The 23,471-nt window shown below is 37.2% G+C and overlaps 1 protein-coding gene across 2 annotated transcripts; it reads right to left on the reverse strand.

Annotated features, from left to right (window-relative positions):
- Positions 1-8,353: 8,353 nt before the first annotated feature.
- LOC149157620 (cyclin-T1-3-like) lies at positions 8,354-22,290 on the reverse strand. 2 transcript variants are annotated; one of them, XM_089435924.1, is made up of 6 exons: positions 21,524-22,286; positions 19,194-19,275; positions 16,716-16,850; positions 16,064-16,239; positions 8,927-9,072; positions 8,354-8,747 (listed from the first exon to the last, which is right to left on the reverse strand). In XM_089435924.1, exons 1-6 carry the CDS (start codon positions 21,970-21,972, stop codon positions 8,716-8,718), a joined length of 1,020 nt encoding a protein of 339 aa, XP_089292050.1. In that variant the 5' UTR covers positions 21,973-22,286; the 3' UTR covers positions 8,354-8,715. The 2 variants fall into 2 exon arrangements, with proteins under 2 accessions (XP_089292050.1, XP_089292051.1); XM_089435925.1 differs by lacking the exon at positions 8,354-8,747 and having other exon boundaries at positions 8,939-14,353; positions 21,524-22,290.
- Positions 22,291-23,471: the final 1,181 nt, after the last annotated feature.

Consider the following 23,471-nt stretch of genomic DNA (forward strand, 5'->3'; position numbering starts at 1 on the left):
AAGCTCGATTATTTTATTAGTCCATCAATAAAAGAATCAAGGAGCTCCCGTACCAGGGATCATGGCCCTTGATCACTAGTACAACTAGTATACACCGTGTACAAAACTAGGGCTTCAGATCTGCTTCTTCAGATCTACAATCTACCCAAAAAAGACAAGAACAAATACACATAACTTGTTGAGGACGTCCATTTACCACCAGCCCTTTCAGTCCTCATTTACCAATACCTAGTTGTCCTTCCGGATCTCTCTCCAACTCAACTTCTCACAAGGTATTCAGTGCTTCAACTACTCTGCATGATCAGCCCAAATAACTTTGCAATCATTACATCCTTCAAGATCACTATACATTTGCCCTTAAAGCACATTGATCACAATTTCAATTGTGAACAGACTTCAAGACCTATGCTCAGAAATCCATCTCCTAGCATATCAACCCCTTCACACTATTTCACGACCTTCTCTCTGACTGAGGTACTTTGTTGCCTCTATTCTACATCTAAGGTCAATCTCGGCTGCCTCTAGGACTTAGTTCCTCTACAGACCTCTGCGCACAGACCATGAGGTATTTTGGCGGTCAGCCTCCTATAGCGGCAGATCTACGACTGTTTAGGCTTTTTCCTAGGGCTACAGCTCTCCTCCCTTAACACAGAACATACCAAACTATAGAGAGAATTTTCAGTAGCCTCTTCCACCTTGTTTTGGTCGGGACAGAGCCCTCTTAGGGCACGGATCACACAGAAGTCTTGGCTTGGCTTTCTGGGCAAATTCAGCCTAATTTCTTCACAAAACAGGCCATAAACCTTTATCCCTTCTAGTTGCGGGTGTCTCTGAGATTTTGCATCTCTCCTTCATAGGCTAATGTAGACATAAGATGAATCGCTAGTGTGTTTGAGTTCTGACTCACTCAGGGAACCCTTTAATTTTTGATCAGATGGCCCTTTAACACTTTAGCTTGCCTGATCCAATCTGCTAGACAGCCTCTTGAAGGTTCTCAGCCATTCCAGCAGCCTCTATACCACGGTCCCAGCCCTTTGTTCAGCCTGCCAACAATCCTGAGGCGCTCGGCCTGCTTCCTTAGACATTTGTTTATACTCGGCCCTTCAAGACTTCAACAACATGGACGGATCTCAGTGTTTGGCCTTGATCAGGCCCTACAACAAACACGACCTAATCTCCAACCCTCCAAAGACCTCGTTCCTTAGCTAATCTATGACTCGGCCTTCTCAGAACATGAGTTGTGTCTTCTCTCAAAGGGTACTCGGCCCTCCTAAGGCACTCCTTGCACAAGAGAATTCACCTCTCTCTTGCACACAATGAGCCTCTCCTTTGGCTCCTCTTCTATTTATCTTTTTCACTTGGGTCATTTAAGAAACCTCTAAACTTTACACAACCTTCACTGGCTCACTCAGCGTCCTACATACACGCTAATCCACATGCTCTTCGAAGTAGCTATGATTCTATGTTGAATTTTCCTTGGGCCCTAAATCTGGTCTGAGGCTAATCATGCACACAAACACACTACGAACTCTCAACTTACAAGCACTTTGCAAAATGGAAATCTTCAGTAGTGAAATCAATTAAGTACACAAAGATTTGAGCCCAAAGCTCGATTATTTTATTAGTCCATCAATAAAAGAATCAAGGAGCTCCCGTACCAGGGATCATGGCCCTTGATCACTAGTACAACTAGTATACACCGTGTACAAAACTAGGGCTTCAGATCTGCTTCTTCAGATCTACAATCTACCCAAAAAAGACAAGAACAAATACACATAACTTGTTGAGGACGTCCATTTACCACCAGCCCTTTCAGTCCTCATTTACCAATACCTAGTTGTCCTTCCGGATCTCTCTCCAACTCAACTTCTCACAAGGTATTCAGTGCTTCAACTACTCTGCATGATCAGCCCAAATAACTTTGCAATCATTACATCCTTCAAGATCACTATACATTTGCCCTTAAAGCACATTGATCACAATTTCAATTGTGAACAGACTTCAAGACCTATGCTCAGAAATCCATCTCCTAGCATATCAACCCCTTCACACTATTTCACGACCTTCTCTCTGACTGAGGTACTTTGTTGCCTCTATTCTACATCTAAGGTCAATCTCGGCTGCCTCTAGGACTTAGTTCCTCTACAGACCTCTGCGCACAGACCATGAGGTATTTTGGCGGTCAGCCTCCTATAGCGGCAGATCTACGACTGTTTAGGCTTTTTCCTAGGGCTACAGCTCTCCTCCCTTAACACAGAACATACCAAACTATAGAGAGAATTTTCAGTAGCCTCTTCCACCTTGTTTTGGTCGGGACAGAGCCCTCTTAGGGCACGGATCACACAGAAGTCTTGGCTTGGCTTTCTGGGCAAATTCAGCCTAATTTCTTCACAAAACAGGCCATAAACCTTTATCCCTTCTAGTTGCGGGTGTCTCTGAGATTTTGCATCTCTCCTTCATAGGCTAATGTAGACATAAGATGAATCGCTAGTGTGTTTGAGTTCTGACTCACTCAGGGAACCCTTTAATTTTTGATCAGATGGCCCTTTAACACTTTAGCTTGCCTGATCCAATCTGCTAGACAGCCTCTTGAAGGTTCTCAGCCATTCCAGCAGCCTCTATACCACGGTCCCAGCCCTTTGTTCAGCCTGCCAACAATCCTGAGGCGCTCGGCCTGCTTCCTTAGACATTTGTTTATACTCGGCCCTTCAAGACTTCAACAACATGGACGGATCTCAGTGTTTGGCCTTGATCAGGCCCTACAACAAACACGACCTAATCTCCAACCCTCCAAAGACCTCGTTCCTTAGCTAATCTATGACTCGGCCTTCTCAGAACATGAGTTGTGTCTTCTCTCAAAGGGTACTCGGCCCTCCTAAGGCACTCCTTGCACAAGAGAATTCACCTCTCTCTTGCACACAATGAGCCTCTCCTTTGGCTCCTCTTCTATTTATCTTTTTCACTTGGGTCATTTAAGAAACCTCTAAACTTTAGGTTTTAGCTTCTCAACCCTTTAGAATAAACATTTATTTTCTTTTGGTCCTAAACCCATTGTTTTCGGTCCAAGACCACTTTTGGGTAAATTTCCCAACCAACACTCTTTTAGTGGGTATCCTTGCTCAGAAATACCTTCCGAGGTACCCAAAATCTAACAACTTGCTTAATAGTCTACATGTTTAGTCAATGTTTAGTAATATGACTGAGTCCTCTGATTAAAATTGAGCTTGTTTTGCTTTTCAGACCTATCTTGTCCTTACCGGTCAGTTATACACACACCCTTAAGGTTCTAGGTATTAAGAATAAGATCAGAATTAGTGCACTTGGACGCCATATATGGATCAGGATTTTTATCATCCTAAGTCTCCCTATTAGAGATTTTTTTCTCTCTTGTATCCCAGACACTAAATGAATGAAAAAAATTCCCCTCTTAACTACGCATTGAAAAGAAATGTTCATAGAATTCCCAACAAGAATTCATATATTTAAAGCAACAGAAGGCAGTCAAAGTTGGGAAAACAATTACCTTAAATTTGTCATAACACTGACCGATGCAGCTGTAGCATTTTATACATATGTACCTCAGAAACTAAATGAAAGAAAAAAGCTCCCCTTTTAACGAGGCACGATGCATTGAGAAGAAATGATCGTAGAATTACGAATAAGAACTCGTAGGTTAAGGCAATAGATGACAGTCAAAGTTGGGAAAACAAATTAATTTCCTTCAAATTTGTTGTAGCATGGACCAATGCCGCTGTAATACTGTAATTTTTGATACACCTTACGGTTTACATGACAAATGTTTGACTTCCCCATGACTACCCATAAATAAAAGTTTCAGATGCATTATTTACTCATGACTACCAAGTCAGCTAAAATGACCACATGATCCACATAAATCAGCACCATCATCAGCTGAACATAATAATAAATATTACTGATCTCAATTAACAACCAAACTCCTACAATTAGTCCATCTTCTGATGCGCCTTTCCTTCACAATATCCCCTCAATCTTTCCACATAAAGCCACAGTGTTAATGAGTTCAAGAATACAAAGCTAACTACCATTCAGATGATCTTCATGCTTGTAACAAAATCCCCCGAGAAAGTACCATACCAAGTTTTTTATATAGCATGAAATTCTCCAGGGAGTACAATACCGTAGAAACAATTCCATGACAGCAACAAACTATTTAAAGAGTCTGAAACGTTACAAACGTCTGATCCCTCACAGAGAGAAAATATATTAATGTCCACTAGTGCCCAAAGACAGGGGAATGGGATTTTAAGTGTAAACCAAACGAGAGTTGCATATGAGATTGTAAAACAAGACAATTATGAAAACAAAGGGAAATCACAAAAGTGGCTTCAGAGGGTTCCCATCAATATCGCTTCTGAATAAAAAATCTCTGTGATTGCACTATAAGAATGGTAAAACAGAATTATTCCGACGCTGTTCCCATCAATATTGCTTCTGAATAAAAATCTCTGTGATTGCACTATAAGAATGGTAAAACAGAATTATTCTGAGCCTCTTAAGTGTTAGAACCTAAGTCACATGACACAAGGACACGAGACACGGAGGACGTGTAAATACGAGTATTTGACATGAGACACAACGACCCCGGAAACAGGACACGAGGGACACATTCATATATATATATATTTAAAAAATATTGAAATATAGTGCCTGATCCATATCTTTTAGAAAATAGAACATCTACGGATATGAATCGTGATGATACCTATTTAGTATTTAGTAATTTACTAGCTAGTTTAATAACTTACTATATCAATGATGTTCGCAGTTCAATGTTCATTGTTCATGTTATTAACAATTGTGCAAGCACCATCAGAAGCTACTATCTAGAAATTTAGGAATATCATGATTAGTAAAATAAAATTAGAAATTTAGAAGAACTTGTGAACTGCGCCTCAATGTGAAGTTGTGAGCACTACACTCAAATCTGACGAGATTCCTCACACTGCACAACAAATTCGATTTCAGTCGTGAGCAAACTCGACTTTTGAGGCGAACAATGACAAAAAAAACCCAAAAATAAACCATGTCTCGAGTTTTAAATGTCACCTTTCATGGGACACACGTCCTCAAAGCCAAAAACATTAGGGCATGTTTTCGCCATGTCCAAAACATGTATCTCAATTTGAGAACACGTAAAAAAATTGTTTTCGACATGTTTTATGGCACATTTCATGTCTGACACGTAAAATATGGGACACGAGACCCTGAGGCACATGTCCTGTGACTTAGGTTGGCACTGTTAGGACACAAATGGAACAAAGGATTATTTGGTAAAGCTACTATAACTACACCATAGGACTAGCAACACAATAATTTCCAGCTTCTAGAGTGTTGGCACTGGTAGGACACAACTCGAACAAAAGATTATCTGGCACTGCTAGGATACAAACAGAACAAAGTATCCCTATCGACCCAAATAAAGTAGATCATGGGTGCCTCGTCACAATATCTGATATTAAAAGGAAAAGATGATATGTCAGGTCATATAATAGAATAAGAACTTCCATATGAAATTGACAGAGGAGAGAAATTACAAGATCGTAGGATAAAAGCAAGTGTGACTTGAGAAGTTCCCATCTGAAAATTGCTAGTGACCTTTAGGTCATGCCGCATAACAAGACAGCTAAAAGGGTAACTTGACAAGGTAGGCAGGGAAAAGAAATTTTATTAGTACAAAATACTACTATATAGACATGCAAGAGTGAAAGAAAAACAGAAACACACGGAATATTAACACTAACCACAACAAAAAGATGGCTTCATAATGGGATTTTTCTGAAGATACGATAGTAAAAAGAAAGAAAACTTTCATAAAGATCAATGCCAAAGCAAGATACTAAAACATGAGTAAATTATATGGTTCTACAGAAAATACAAGCATCAAAAAAAAGGTTACCTGAAGAGAAATGCCAGCTCAAGAAAACAACAAATTGATACCAATGCTGAATCCTGATCCCACATATGGCTTTCTTAGGGTATATACCAAAGAGCATGATCTAAAGTTCCTCGAGGGTAGAATGACAGATTTAATGCCAACATAGACGGTTTACATGTTGGCATGTCCAAGGCATGGACTGAAAAAAGGAGACCTTGAAGAGGGATGCCGATGCTAGAAGAACTACAAAATAAGTGTAAAAGTCAAGGGCTAATTTAAATGACAGATTCAACGCAACAGGAGGAGGAAGAAAACACTAACTCAAACTAGATCAGAAAATCTTAAAGCAACATTCGCTCCCTAACAAATTTGAAAAGACAGAAAATAAACCACCTGCTACATAAAATACCCTATTATAACTAAACTGCCCGAGTTCTAAATTAATGGTGGAGTAGGTATGATTTTTCATTTAACGAGGTGTTAATGAGTAAACTAACTATTATTTCTCTCCAGAGCAATAGATCAGTCTAAACAGAAACTGGAGTGGGTTTATAAATACCCAACTCGACATAAGGTTGACCATAGCCAGAAATGAATATTACACCCTTATATTCAATATCCGCCTCGACTTTGAATGGAAGGCTACAGAGCAAACACATAACAGCAAGATAAATCCCTCAGGTTATGCTAAGCATGGGCCAAACAGGGAAGTCAATAGATATATCCTATTTGGATGCCATATCTTCTGTACCGATACGTTACCACAAGCTGGTGAAGATGTTTTGGGAAGATGTTGATAAGGGTTGTTGAGGGTAGAAAACTTGGGCACAAGCTAGGCTGCAATGGGTACAAAAATTGATACACACTGTCCTTGAGAATGAAGTTGCCGAATGTGGCGTTGCAGATCTCAATAGTCTTCTGCAGGATGGGATCAGGAGAATTCATTAATATCTGTCTGCCCAGTCATTGCACAAAGGGTAGCACAAATGCAGGGATAAGGATCAACTAAAACATGTTAGTCTGTGGAAGGTACAAAGGTTGACACAAGCTAACCTCGAGAATGGCATTGTCAAATGTAGTTCACCCACACTGGACTAACATCAACATCATAAAGGAAGATCCATTGAACAAGCTGAGAATCATCTGTAAGAAGATGTAGAACAGATTTGGGAGACGATGAAAACGAACTTAATACAATATCAAATAATTTTTTTAAATATGGTGTGCATTTTGTGTCCCTTTTCTTTTGTGTTATGTGCGAGATAGTTTATAATGCCAGATCGAGTTCATAACAGAGTGGATTCTCCAAATCAGTCACCATGAATATAGTTGAGATTCGAGAATAGCTTCCGTTCATAATCGCCCCTGGCCCTGTGTGTTTTCTACCCAAGCACCATATACGCACAAACATGGCTTTGCATCGCAGACACTATTATGTCGGCCATAATAACATCGTCACATGAAACCTATCTGTACACGTCTTCCAGTGTTATGACTCTGCCATAGAGCTATCATGCAAACACGTCTTCCAGTGTTATGACTCTGCCATAGAGCTATCATGCAAACACGTCTTCCAGTGTTATGACTCTGCCATAGAGCTATCATGCACAAACATGGCTTTGCTTCGCAGACACTATGTCAGCCATAATAACGTCGTCGCATGAAACCGATCTGTACACATCTTCCGGTGTTATGCCTCTGCCACAGAGCTATCACGCTAAAAATTCTCGCTTACATGTATAACAATTCTCCAAGCCTGCTTAGATATGAGGCCTCTCTGTACCAACCCAAGTGATATTCCGAAATAATTTAAATAGGGCCCTGTATCGGCATTCTTATAGAAAGGAACGCCACTCTTGTTATAGAAAGGAAAGTCTGATCCATCTAAGGGTAAAAGTAGAAGCTATTTAGGTTTACACATTTCCTTGAGAACCAAACCTTGGCTCCTAGAATTTTAGACCAAGGTTGCACCTATATTTAAAACCCTAACAGAAAACAGAATGCATGCACAGCAGTGACTCTAAGCTGCTACTTCCAATTCCATGAGCTCCCATTTTGAAGTTGCTTCATAAACAAATCAAACAAATTTCAAAACTAGACATCAACTGAATAAATATATCTGAAAAGACGGTTAGAATGTCTAATCAATCTTGCAACTGCTTTTCAAGTATTTAGGAATTGTTGATAACCTGAGCCACTAATAAGTAAGAACGTGTTTTGTTCTCGAAGAACACAGATCATAGAATTGACTCAGATGGTCTTCCATATCAAGAAACACAAGGGTCTTATATATCAATTTGATGTCTTTCAAAATATCTTATTACTATCATAATTATTATTATCTTATTATTACTATCATAATTATTATTATTATTCAAAACCTCATAATAATTATTATTATTATTATTCAAAACCTCAGTTGAACCTGAGAAAGGATTTCCGGAATATGCAACTGCATAATATCCTTGGAATTGGTTAATTAATTGAAAAAAATAAGTCAATAGGTACAATTTTGAGAGCACGATGACCAAATCCACAGTTGAACCTGAAAAGGATTGTCCAAAAATAATAGACTAATACCTCTCCAGTTCGTGCAGCCTGTGCATCACATAATTACAATTAAGAAATGCCACTCTTTTAGGGACAAATCTTTTCATACGAACACTACAGTATGTCAAGGTTGACTTTATAACAATCATAAGGCAAACAGATCCAAAATATTGGATGTCCGAATATATTTGACAGTACAGTCTGAGCATGCTGTATTTTTCTAAGCAGAACACTGTCCAATGCTGCCATCAGAATAGCTCTGTCAATTGCTGAACCACATCTGCAAAGAAAGAGAAAAAGATTGGCTTCAGAAAAAGGTGAAACTCCCTTCCTAGCATAAAACGCCTAACACAAGACTTAATCTTGTCGAATACCATTCAAAAACTATTTGAAGAAATTTAAAGCCGAACTTCCAAGCTTATAAGAACCTAACTCAGGTTTAAAGAAACACGTTCTAACCTTGAAGTATGGTTGATGGAGTCTGAAATTCCTGCCACAAGTCTCCGGTAGATGAGAGGTCCATGTTCAAAAATTTTGCAGCAAGAAACACGGCTCCAGCAGCAATGTGGTGTGGCTTAAATTGAAGGCAAAGAGAGCTACGAAGCCTGCACAACCTTAAACTTCTTTTACTCAAGTCCTCATATTTGTTACAGATAGATATATTTTGCTTTCAATATATATCTCTGTAGACAAAAGAAGGCGGACTTGTACTACTTTTCTGCCATTGCTTTTGTTATTATAAGCATAAACACATTCAAGAAGCGGAGGGTGAATACAAGAGGAGAGACAATCAATGGCTGTGAAAATCTGCATAATTATTCCTCCACATGCTAGAGTTCCGAAACAAGAATAAATGATACCATAAGCATGCGAATGTAAACTCTCTGTAAAGCTGCACAATATTTTGTTTCTCATAACTCTCTATCAAACACATCAAAGCACTGAATACACGAAAGTTCAATGGTACTGACACTGCTTTCAAAAGTATATTAGCCCGACAAACCTCTGTGTACAGATGAATAATTGCCTACAACCAGCATAAATCCTGCACATATATTATTTTACAAGCAGGAAAACATAATAGAGGTTAGATTGATTGTTTTTCTGTTTCAGTTCAATCCACCCAAAAGCAAGAGTTTAAACTTATGGGTATATGGAAAAACAGCTGGATCTTTATCGAGTCACCAGTTCTAATCAATATTTTACCAGGCTGGCCACCAAGTAATATATCGCTGAAAGAGATTAAACTGTCAGTCAACTACTACTTTTGCTCTCATCTCCTCTGGATTCTTTGCTTTCCCGCCTGCCACCCGTCATTTTAAGGTCCCTCCCCACTCGTGAATCTCAACGCATGCCTTCTTGTAACTATATTATTCAAACACTGGGATTTTGTTGTTTGCTTGTTATTTAAATTTTTGAGTTCCAACAATTTCAATGAAGATTTATTCGACAAGCTGAGAGATATGGTTGAGGATGCTTTGGTCCTACAAAGTTACCAACTTACCACCACTAAAATTCCTAAGATCACTGGCATTTACTATATTAGTTGAAATACAATATTTTCTAATCCAAATTTTTCATTGATCAACTATGAGTTAAAGCTTAAACTCTATTCAAGGGTCACGCTGTCACTATTTGTTTTTGTCCATCTTTTGTTCACTTTTGACTAATATCAGTTCATATTTTACCATCAAGTTAATATGAAAAACCTTAAACTCTGTCAAGGGCCAAGCCGTTATTATTTATTTGTCCATTTTTGTTGACTCTTAAGCCGTTAGTGTAGTGCTCTGGTTTTGCTTTCTTCATGATAGGTTAGATTCTTGCCAGGGGCAATTGAATGCCACTGTATTTGTGAAATGCTGGACATTTTATGTTGTTTTAAGAAAACAAAGCTCTTTCTCAGCCATGCCTGCTTCTGTCAAACAGAGGAGCATCAGAGAGCAGAAAAACAAGGGCAATTAAACAAAATACATTTTTATCGGTGAACCATCTATAGCAATAGAAACAACATTCCTCTGATACTAGAGAATTTTCTTGTGTGACCTTTAGAGAGGCAAGAAGACCATTTGGCAGCTTGCAGTTGTCAGTTTTGTCATTTGCGAAAGGTTTCTGTTGACAGAAAATCCTGATAGCCATTTCCAACAGATCAGCAAGGATTTCAACAGTTGAATAACAACAGCCAGACAGTAATGTGCTCTTACATGTGATGAACACTTTGTTCTTTCCCTCTCTCTCTCTCTCTCTCTCCCCCCTTAGAGATTCCACATTGCTCTCCCCTTGTTCGTTTGGTGTTCTCCATCTGTGGTTTTTTTCACTCACGGGAAGCTAGTATTGCACTCAGCCAATGCTTCCTTGTTTAATGGTGCCAGATTTACAGTACTTGCTTAATAGTCTACTAAATCATTTCAGCTTCTCCTACCCTTCCACTACAGTCAATATTTTCAATGGTAATAAGACTTTGAATCTCTGGTTAAATTGGATCTGTTTTTCTTTTCAGAGCCCTTCCTGGTCATTTATGCACTCACCCTTCAGGTTATAGGTATTGCAAATAGATCAGCGCTATTATGCACTTTGGAAGACATGGATTTGGATTCAGATCTTGACATCACACATATGCCTCCCATTAGAGATCCTTATTGTTTGCCATTCTCTTGACTACCCATAAATAAAAGTTTCAGATAAGTTTGGTTGTTTATGACTACTAAGTCACCTGAGATAACCACCAGATCCACACAAATCAGCACCATTATCAACTACACAAGATATAATTGATCTCAATAAACAACCAAACTCTTACTATTAGTCCATCTTCTGATGCTTCTGTCCTTCACAATATCTCCTCAAACTTTGCACATATATCCAGAGCGTTGATGAGTTCAAGAAGATGAAGCCATCTATCATTTGCATGATCTTCGTTCTCGTTACAAATTACCCCAAGAAAGTATGATACCAGATTCTGTTATATAGCATGAAATTCTCCAGTGAAAGTACTACACCAGCTTCTGTCATTGCATCAAATGAAGTCTGACTTTGTATACATAGCAAATTAGAAATATTTTTTTAATCTCCAGCAATGTCCAAAGAAATAAGCCTCTTACAAATTTGTATTTATCACCTACGTTTATATTCAGGAGTAAATCTGCATACAGAATTCTAGATGCAGAGATCTTCACAGAACTAGATTAATGAAGAGATATTTCATGAAATATGAGAGGAAAGGAGAGAGATAATTCTTCACAAAACTAGATTGATGAAGAGATAAATTCATGAACCATGAGGGCAGAGAAGAGGAGAGGATTTTTACAGTCGTGGAAACTATTCCAAGGCACCAATATTACAGGGCATTGTCTTCTAACAGTTGGTCTTTTTTGGCCAAAATCCAGTGATACACTTTCAGATGATATTGTGTTCTCCAGTTGTTTAAAATGCACTTTTGAATGCATAGATGGATTCAGCACCTGAAAAACCCCTGGCACATTTGGATTGTGCAAACAACTTGTGATTCTAATAAATCTCTTCCGGATTTCAAAAATTGACCAGAAAATATGGTGGGAGGCATCAGTGGTGCTGTGGACATAACTATTTTACGAATCCAAGATGACACTAACTATTTGAGGAATCTGAAGCTTCTAAACCTGTGACCCCAGAGAAGGAAACAAAATGTATTAATGCCCACTAGAGACCAATATAGGTCAATGGGACTTAAGCGTGCATCAATTATTAATGGCCAATTGAGAGGAATTCCTATAGAAACAAGTATCTTGGATACTCTTCACGGTGCAAACCATAGACATGTCAAAATCAAATTCTTTTTAACGGCTCTAGTCTTACAACTTAAAATTATTAATCATGACTGGTCACTGCACCATAAGAATACTGACACAAAATTATTTCCAACTTAATTGGCATCGTGAGGACACAAATGTAAAAAAGGGTTATTCAGTTAAGTGTAGAAGACTGTTACGAAAATAAGGTCGAATGGAAGAGTACCTGTATTGACTTCAGAAAAGGCACATTATACAATCTTCTTCGGGCAAGGGTGACTCGTTAGAAAGTCAGATAGTAAAAAGAAAATATGGCATGTTAGGACATTTAATAGGATAAGGGTAACTCATATATGAGATCCAAAAAGAAAACATTTTATGAAAACATAGGGGAAAGACAAGAGTGACCTCAGAGGGTTCCCCATCAATATCGCTTCCAAATAATTAAAAAATGTTAGTGTGACTACATGATAGGAATAACAACACAGAATTATTTCCAGTTTTGACTGTTCACATTGTTAGGACAGATATGGAAAAAGGATTATTTGGTTAAGTGCAGAAGACTAGGGCAAAAATGAAGTAGAATGGAAGAGTGTTCCAACTGACCCAAACAAGGCATATCATACAATAGAATGGAAGAGTGTCCCAACTGACCCAAACAAGACAGATCATACCATATTCTTCAGCGTAGGGTGCATTGTCACAATGTCAGATAGTAAAAAGAGTGATCATATGTCAGGTCATTTAATAGGATATGAGCAACTTGCATGTGAGATTGACAAGGAGGCAAACTTTAAAGGAACATAGGGAAATGGCGAGAGTGACTTGAGAGAGTTCCTTGTCAATATTGCTTCCAGATAAAAAAAATTGCTAACTTAAAAGGGTAACTTGACAAGTGAGTTAAATAGAAAGAATTATATCAATAAAAGATATTACTATATAGACATGCAAGAGTAAAAGAAAAACATAAACACAGATAATATCAACAGTAGCCACCACAAAAAATGGCTGCAGAGTAGGCTTTTTCAGAGGATACAATGGTAAAAGGAAAAATGGCTGTATTAATATCACTGCCAGAGCAAGATATTGAAAACATCATCACATAATAAATAACTTAAACATGGAATAAATTACATCAATAGAGGATACTGTTTGAGAGTTTCATGAGAACATGCAAAATTGGTTTCTTGTGAATTCAGGGAAGAATAAAGAAACAAATAAACACATCAAGAATGTCAATAGTAATCCTGAAAAAAGATATTTCAAATTATGGACCTACAGAAAACACAAACATCAAAAAAAGGTTCCCTGAAGAGCAATGCCAAAGCAAGAAAGCAACAAATTGAACCAAAGCCAAAAACAAAGATGACTTTCTTGGGAAATACCAAAGAGGAGGATTTGCAACTCACTGAGGGTAGAAACAACAGTTTCAATACCCACAAAGGTGGTCTAAATGTTGGCCCAGTCCAAGAGATGCTATAAAAAAGTGATATTAAAGAAAATACAGAAAAGGTGGTGTAAAAAACAAAAGGCTGTTTAAATGACAAATTCAATGCAACAGTTGCAGGAGGTAAAAACACCAACTAAAGCCCAAAACATAAATCTTAAGCAGCATTCACTCCCCAACCAAAATCAAGAAACGCAAAAAAAAAAAAAAAAATATTAAAAAGAACAGAAAGGTAGAAATTAAACAAAAAAAAATGGCCTTTCTATTTGCTTCAAGTACCCTGATCATAAAATGATAACGTTGAATGTGTGATATGATGGGTTTCTGGGACATATGCTGCAGAGGAACTTCCGAAGCTAACATGAGCCTTCAGTTCAAAATGAAAAAACAATATTGGAACATGGCAACCCCAAGGCCGATAATCTTCCACGTCACTGTATCAGCCAACAGTCAGTCCTTGAATTCTTCATAAAACTAAATAGTCTGGACGTGCAAGTAAATATTAACCCCAGCTAACACAGGTCATATCAGCCCCTCTTAACTCCTTTGCAATGTTCAAATGGCAATATAAGCACGTCATTGGAACAACTCCGAATGCAACTTTGGGAGAAAAATGTGAATCAATTCGCCGGCTAAGTAATAGCTACTTTTGATCTGATTACTGTTGAAAAAAGCCTGCAATTCGAGTGTCATTCAACCAACAGAAGACTCAGAGATGAACCTAATTGAGAAACAAGGGAAAAAAAATGCTACAATTAAGGGTACAACATAAAATTCTAAATAAAGAAACTAACCAACCATGCTTATTTGATCAGAATTAAACACTTGAAATATTGAAGTATAGTATATCAAGTATAGTATATACATACTTACTAATAGTTAAAAAATAACCAAGTCATCACAGCCAAAAGTAATTGCCTGGGTGCGATTCTCCACTATTAAAAGCATTTCAACTTCTTTTACTACTACAATCTATTACATGCATTCTCAACCATAGACATGATGAAACCGTGTTTTCCCACATCATGTATAGTACTGGGTTATGAATAAATGAGCTTTCCGAGTGCTTAAACAGCATAGTATTAGATTTCCCTTGCTCGAATTTACATATCTAACAAAGGCCAAACGTATTCATGCCTTTGCCTATTGTAATTCCTCTCAAGATTCCATTGTTCAATAAATGCATGTATCATAAAGGCCAACCTTCTGACATTCTCATTAAGAAATCTTCCAGATCTTCAAATATGATAGATACTGCCCATCATACACTTCATATAAAAGGCACTGTTACGTACACCCGTGCATCATTGGATTTCTGAAAAATTAAACTTGCAGAAATAGTTCTATTAATAGTAAATACGCTTGAAAAAGAGAACGCTCCATAGATATCTTGTTGAATTAGTGGATTTCCCAAAAGAAAACCTCCAGCATCTTGTTGCTTTATCCAGCTCAAAGCATACTTTCATACCCCATTATAACTGATGACAAAGTAGCGAATATTGCCATTCATATAGGGAGGTAAGACCTTTATGATCAGTATTCCAACCACCCTTTCTCTCCAACTACTTAGATAGGCATCTTCTTCTATACATTTCTAAGAGCAGGAAGGGAATAAAAAATCAAACAACTCCTTTTAAGTAGGAAGCCAGCACTATAGTTCTATTAATAGTAAATACGCTTGAAAAAGAGAACGCTCCATAGATATCTTGTTGAATTAGTGGATTTCCCAAAAGAAAACCTCCAGCATCTTGTTGCTTTATCCAGCTCAAAGCATACTTTCATACCCCATTATAACTGATGACAAAGTAGCGAATATTGCCATTCATATAGGGAGGTAAGACCTTTATGATCAGTATTCCAACCACCCTTTCTCTCCAACTACTTAGATAGGCATCTTCTTCTATACATTTCTAAGAGCAGGAAGGGAATAAAAAATCAAACAACTCCTTTTAAGTAGGAAGCCAGCACTATCTGTTTCAGTTGATACTATGAGACACTATCTCGGTACAAAAAGAGAGAACCCTCTAGAGAAAAACATCCTGTCTAACTGAACTCTTCCACTAAATCCGCTTGTGTATTGTTCTGACTGTCCATCTTAATTGTAAATGTGAAAGACCTCAATTTTGTAAAAATAGGTGAGATATATATATATATATAACCCTGTTCCTCAAAAAGCCATCAAGACTCCATGCACACACACACAAACTCCATGAAAATGGATCTAGTTACCATGCATGACTTGGTTAACGCTAACCTTTGCCCCGATATCAGCCCCTCTTATTTATAACTTTAAATCATATAGCACAGAAAAAAAGAAACAAAAACCAGACGACAAGGATAGGCATTCAATAACAGTAAAAAAAATTCCTCATCGAGTGAACATACCCTTCAGTAATCAAATTCCAGGCCACATGTACTAATGCTGTCTGGGCAAATCCAATCTTGTTCAGCACTGACAGGAGAGGTCTATATGGATGTTGTACAGTGAGCTCAAAATCCAGAGTGGTCAAGACCAAATTTTCAGCCTCAAGTACTCGTTGCTTGTACTGTTCAAACCAGTCCTACAGACATGGAAGGAAGAGGATTTAAAATTCCACACTTCAAGGTTCCTGCAGATAATTAAGTTTACCAACTTTGAATGTAGAGAGAAGAGCATATAACAAACCATCAAATTTGATAAGAGGAGATAATGTATCAATTACACAACTTTTTATTTTTTTGCACTCTCTTTGAAAAAATCTCATTCATGGCTCCTTCACTAACGATCAGATCATCAAAATGGAAGTAAACTAGAGAATACATATAAAGTTAGAAGGAAAAGCAAATGATTAGGTTTACTTGCTTCAAATGTAGAAAGAATAGCATATAACAAACCATCAAACTTGAAAGAAGTAGATAATGTATCCATTCCACTGATTATTATTTTTTTGCACTCTCTTTGAAACAACCTCATTCATTGCTCCTTCACTTACAATCACATCATCAAAAATGGAAGTAAACTAGAGAATATATAAAGTTGCAAAGAAAAGCAACTTACATTTGGAAGTAAATAATGGAAATTTGCCAAATCATGCTTATGGCAAATCTCATAAGACACTATCAGCACACTGTTGAGAGGACGAGGAGTGTCTTCTGATTTTGCAACTAAAAATATGCAAGCAGTTGCAATCAACTGCAACCAAACAATACCTTAGTTAAATTGTCAGCCTTGAAAGTTGTGCCGCAAAGAGTATATAGCCAGTACAAAATCACCAGGTTGATAAATTGAGCCAGTACAAAATCACATGCTATAGGAACCTTAAGCAAAAAAATCTAGAATGGAAGTGTGCTCTTTTACGGTCATGGAGCTCTAAATGAAAAATGAAATAGGGAATTCCTTAGCCTTATGAATTGGAACAAGAAAACAAACAGAAGATCTGATAATCGAGAAGAATAAGTTGATTTGATTATAGGACCAAGCAAGTACAACTCCTGTCAACATATAAACTTAATAAGGAGACATAAGCCAACTTACAGTTATACAGCCAATTCTACAACAAGATACCAAAATCCATCTCACTTCAAACATGAGAACTTAATCTGGAATGGGGGAAGGCTATGTATTATGTAATCAAACAAACCTACGACAATAAACAAAAAGTGAATTCACAGTTAATAATACCCAAGCTCTACAAATAATAAAATATCAACCTCAAACTCATTTATAGTTAATCACTGTTCAACTCTGCATTACATTACAACTCACAAATCTTACTGTCAAAGGCAGCTTCTGAGTGATTACAAATACAATGCCTAAGGATTCGGCTGTACTGATGTTTGGTGAGGCAGTCTAAGGTGAACCTTGTAGAGGCAGGGGGTATTGCTATTGAGCATGAAGATGAGAAGGTACTGAAATCCTCCTCTTTGGCCTTAGGTCTGGCTGCTGCTAATGAGGCACATGTTGCGCCTTTAGAGCATGAGGATGAGAATATACTGAAATCCTTCTCTTTGGGCTTAGTTACAGCTGCCACTAATGAGCTGGATGGCATGCCTTTAGTTCAGTACCCTTCATTTATAAAAAAAGCCTTGAAAAGTACATAGATTTAAGAAATTACTGCTTACAATCAGCACATGAGTGGAATATGAATGTCAACCTAAGAATTCGGCTGTACTGATGTTTGGTGAGGCAGTCTAAGGTGAACCTTGTAGAGGCAGGGGGTATTGCTATTGAGCATGAAGACGAGAAGGTACTGAAATCCTCCTCTTTGGAGTTAGGTCTGGCTGCTGCTAATGAGGCACATGTTGCGCCTTTAGAGCATGAGGATGAGAATATACTGAAATCCTTCTCTTTGGGCTTAGTTCCAGCTGCCGCTAATGAGCTGGATGGCATGCCTTTAGTTCAGTACCCTTCATTTATTAAAAAAAGCCTTGAAAAGTACATAGATTTAAGAAATTACTGCTTACAATCAGCACCTGAGTGGAATATGAATGTTAATCTACCAGTAACTGGAGGATCAAAGATTTATTCGATGAAGCAAAAAGATTGAGTCACTTTATTCTGAAGTGATATATCAGATCAATATCTGAATTTTAAATAGGTTAGGTGATTCCCGGCTAAACCAAGAGGTAAGACTTGACCCCAAGGCCCTATTTTATCTCCTCAAAAAATTGTCAAGGACCTAAACTGGCTTAGAGTATGAATGTTTAGTATTTACTGATATTCAAGATGAACAGCAAAAAGGTGTTTTATCATTTCAGCTGCTACTATATCTTATGTTAACATGAATGGTTTAATGATAGAAAGTTTAGTTGCTGAATGAGAGGGTGGGCCTGACAACTAGAGAAGCCAAGAAAACAATAGCCTTACAGAAGTGTTTAAAGCGAGATAACCTGCCAAAGCGGAATGAGGCAAAGAGGGAGGTGGCTGAGACCATGGTGATACCAAATGGCATAGAAAGCAAACTTTAACATGAGAAGAAATGGTAGTAGTAATATTAAGGCATTCGGTGAGGACAGCAGCAGAGCATTGTCAATTGGTGAAATCTCAAGGGAAGTTACTTAAAATTGCTTCCAAGTAGTATCAAGAAGTGGAGGACACTAGCATACTGCTTGACACAGTCAAGGCAAGAAGTCAAAAATTGGTAAAAACGATCCAGATGATAAATGCAAATAAGGTCAATCATCAATGAGCAGAGGGCTATGAGCAGGATTTTGTCCAGCTGGTAGAGAGGGCTCCCATCCATGGGGCAAAGCCCTAATGGTCCTGGCCAAGAATGGAGGGGGTAGTGAAGCAGAGGCCATGAGGAAGTCAATTTAGTTGGCCAATTATCCAATTGATATTTGAATGTGCATCATGAGGAGAACAATAAGTAAACAGTGGAAAAGTCAAAAAAATAGGTGTTTAGACTATGTATGTCCAGTTTTGCTGTCAATTTCTACCATCTGGTGGACTGAAGCTACAGTCTTAGTGTCCTAAACAAGATCATATTTTAAAAATAGTTTTCCCTGCTAAAGAAAAGCAGAATGTGAAACTCACAAATCTGTCATGTGCAGCATGAGATCGTCTCAGGAAAAAGCGATGGCAAAGCACAATTGCAGTTGCAACTGTCATTGGTGGCCTGCATGCAACATGTAAATTAGTACAGCTTCATAAAATAGCAGACAACTTCAAACATCTAATCTTTTCATTTAAAACAGCTCAAAATCTGCAGGGACTATTCATTTATTCATCCAGACTTCTGAGTTGCTCCTCTGAGAAGCAAAATCCTAATCCAACATGTTACACATTGAAAACAAGTGATGAGCTAATGTAAAAAAATAAAGGCAATAATAAAAGAAGGAATGATGCAAAGAATTTCTGGAATCTACACTTGTAAGCAGACAAGCAAACCATTGGCGAGACCACATGAGAAAATGTAACTATGCAGCAGAAAATTTGGATATGAATATTATATATTTTGAGCTTTTAACAAAATTTCAACCATAAATTTTGTCCAGCTTTTTCTGCACAATTTAAAGCACTAGCTTCTTTGTAGCTTTACACTCATACAAAGATGGACACATATCAACTTGATAATGCTACATATTTTAATGACACATTTACATGCTCCTGTGAGTTGGAACAGATTTATTTTTTGGTAAAACTATGGACTTAGATAAAATTATTTTACAAAAACAAAACCATGTACACAGATGAAAACAAGAGGCCCTCCCAAGGAGAAAGGTTAAGTAAACTGGCAAAACCTATATTTCTTTGAGAACGAAATTTGACATCAGAATGGAAATGAAACTGGAATAATCAAAGTCTTAAACACATACCAGAAATTTGCATCATTACTAACCTAAAAATAAAAAATTCATGTGGCAACGGGCAACGGGCATCTGCATACTGACCATTAGATGCAACAAATCTTTACTCAAAAATGTGTGATTGGTCGATATTGCTCCATTATAGAAACAAATATAACTTCATGTCATTTGAGCTAGGGCTAGAAATTAAGAACGAGAAACAGAGATGAAAAGAAAATAAGTTCTACAACAACAACAAAAAAAAATTAAAAAAAAAATAAAAATAAAAATAAAATAAATGTTCAAGGAACATTAAATGTTGCAAGAGAAATTAGCAAAAATAATCCCTTGCAATTGTACACTGAAAATGAAGCCAAGTCAATCAACAAGAATTGTGCCTCAAACATACAAAACAGATCTTTGAGAGAGGCCAAGCCATTGGGTTCTCTTGTAGTTAAATTTGTAGTAGCAGAGATCCTCACCCAGCATTCAATCTAAAGGATGTGCTGCTTTGAAGTTCAGCTGACTTAAAAACGAGAATCCAGGACACTTGGCGGAAAGGTTTAAGTAAGAAGATGATCCAGAAAAGGATTAAGTTAGCTGATCCAAGAAGTTTGCTAGTGAGTAATAGTTGCTTAGTGATTTGTTTTTAATAGCTTTATTAAACAAGGTTCTTCATGGGTTGATTTAATCAAAATTGATTCCTCTGATCATAATTGACCAATTCTCTTAACAGGTCTTTAAGAGAGTGGAGAGGCAAGACAAAAGGGGATCCATCACTGTGCTGCTCTACAGTCCAGCAAAAGAACCAAGGTTCAAAAGAATTCATGCCATCTGTTTTGCTCATTTGGGGCAGACAGTAATCTCTATGTGAAGAGTATATTTCAGAGGATCGTAATCTCGACGGTAATAACAAAGTGCATTTTAATGCTAGAGGTTTTCCCCGCTTTAGGTTTCTCCAAAATAAACCTTATAGTAATTTATTCGCTGCAGTGAAAAAAAACAAATCCCATGGACGTCCATTTATAGAACAGGTTCTGTATCTTGTAGATGGAAAAGTATCAAAGGTGATCAAAGGTGGATATGGCTAAGCAGATACCGATTAAGAAGATGCCGTAGACAGCGAAAAGCGTCTGCCTTTCATTCTATTAGAGGTTTCACAGCAAAAGGAGATGAGGATCTGGGGAATAATTTTATGGCAAGTGGGTATCTATAATATGGGTAGTGGGTTGGGTAATGAGTATCTGGTTTTGCAGTGGAATTCTGTCAAAAGTAGGAGGATTGAATTTATGGGCATGCAGCCCGGCATCTAATATAAATTTATATTCAATAATTAAATCTTGTTCCCTGAGAAATAACACCAAAGCAAATGTCTGAAGGTCGTGCCGACGAAATCCAAGGCCTTACATGCAGGGAATAAAATGGCTTTTAAACGGGAATAGATGGTAGAAATTTTCCCCTTTTCCCCAAACTTTGATTTGATTGTATAAAACGTAAATTTGTTAAGGAGAAGATAACGATTTCATTCATATTTAAGACAAAACGAAAGAGTATTCACGATAGCAGGAAAATACTTACAGCTGCAAGCGCATGCCTAGATTTTGAAGAAACGAAACATAGGAAAACCTCAAAATTGTCTCCTTTTGGCAGTTGATTCCATCTCTTCTGGAGGGCGACAATCTCTCAATGGCCTCCCTTGTATAATAAACATCCACATCTGATCCTTCGCTGCAACTCGGCTGATCTTCTTCCTCCACCCTTCTCTCATTACCATTACTATCTTTATCTTCCCTCAAACTTAGTCTGCACAGCATTTCCTCCTCTCTTCTCCACATGGGAATAACACAGTCGGGATCTCTTCTTCTCTTGGCAGGAGGAGGACCATCATTGGCAAAATCCCCTCCTATGTCCTCAAATTTCCTGGGAAATCCAATCCCACTATTATTATTATGAACGGGACGAAAGTTCCCTGCAGTCCAAGGCCCTCGTCTGAAAGCCTCTGGATGGGATTTGCAGATATCCGCCATTTCAATCAAAACCGGAGAGAGCAGAGCGATAGGCGAAAGGGGTAATCAGATATACAAAGCGATAGGCTAAAGGGGGTAAATGGATAAGCACAGAAGCACCAATGCAATATAAAAAAATGCAATGAAACATCACAGCATTCTGGACTCCGCTGGAGGAAGGTATATATAGATGTGTGTGAGAGAATGTGTAAACAAGTGGCGAAAGATAACGCGGTGCTGATGGTCTTCACATGTGACCGATGTGAATGGCGTTGGTAGTGGGATTGGGGCTGCCTTTGGAGAACAGCAAAGGTGATCTTTCTTCTTGAACAATCCAAATACAGTGGGTTAAACTGTCAGTGGTAATGCTTTTTCTATGTTTACGCATTATTGTATATAAGAGCTAAGGCATTGTATTTGGTTTAAGAGCAGTTTTTTTAAGTTTTAAAATTTATATTTTATCTTACAAAATTATTTAATTATTAAAATTATATATATATATATATATATAAAATTTTGCAGGGTATAAATTTAGTCAGGTTAACTGTTAGTGTGATTGAGGTTGAGTATAATTTCGGGTTTATCAAACCAAAAATTAAACATACAGACATCAAATAACTCACAGAACTTTATATATATAATTAAAATCTCGCAAAACTTTATATATATAAAATTAAAATTTCATTAAAAAAATATTTATTTACTATTTAAAAACTTTTACGGTTGAACTATAATATTTTAATTACAATTTTCTTAACTAATTTTGAAATATATATCATATATTATATTTCAAGAATAGGTTAGCTATGGTACTTATATTCTAAGTCAACATAATTGCTAGTCTAACCTAACAACATTAAAAAAAGAAAGCCAAATTGGCTGTGTTAGTTGTAATATCTATCTTGTCAATACCCACACAAAAATAATGAGGTAGGTTATTGCACAATATTACAAGTGTTCGTGGGCGGCTTCTAAGTCGCGGACCGACTTTTCTTCTCGATGTATCGTATGCGATAGCGTCACGGAAATTTCGAATCCTTGAAGGTGTTATTCAAAGCACCATGTTTTTATAATGAAGAGATCTCCGCATTATTATATAGGTAGATTATTAAACATTATTCGTGAGGGGTTAGGTTAATTAATTTGTATAAGGTTAGTTTTATTAACTTTTAGGTTTAAAATTTATAGCAAAGATCGATTGAGTGGGTTAAAAATTGTTTTAAAAAGTAATTAGATTTGATGGAGTCTTATATAATTTTGGTGACAGTATTTTGGGGGCAGATTTAGATTTTTTTTCCCATCAATAGGTAAGCTAGTACAATTAATAACAATAATATATAGATACCTTTTATGTTTTAATGGGTAAATGTAATGAGTTTTAAAAATTAATAATAAATTAAAAATTTTAATTATTTCAAAAAAATATTTATAGAGAATGTTTTTAATAAACATTGAGGATTTTAGAAAGTTTGTAAAGAAGGATGTTGGTGTTAGGTAAAGTTAATTTCTATATAACATCA

The sequence above is a fragment of the Pinus tabuliformis genome, chromosome 5_2 (assembly GCF_031772625.1).
Source record: "Pinus tabuliformis cultivar Carrire ecotype Pingquan chromosome 5_2, CPIR1, whole genome shotgun sequence".
In the NCBI taxonomy this organism is placed as follows: domain Eukaryota; kingdom Viridiplantae; phylum Streptophyta; class Pinopsida; order Pinales; family Pinaceae; genus Pinus; species Pinus tabuliformis.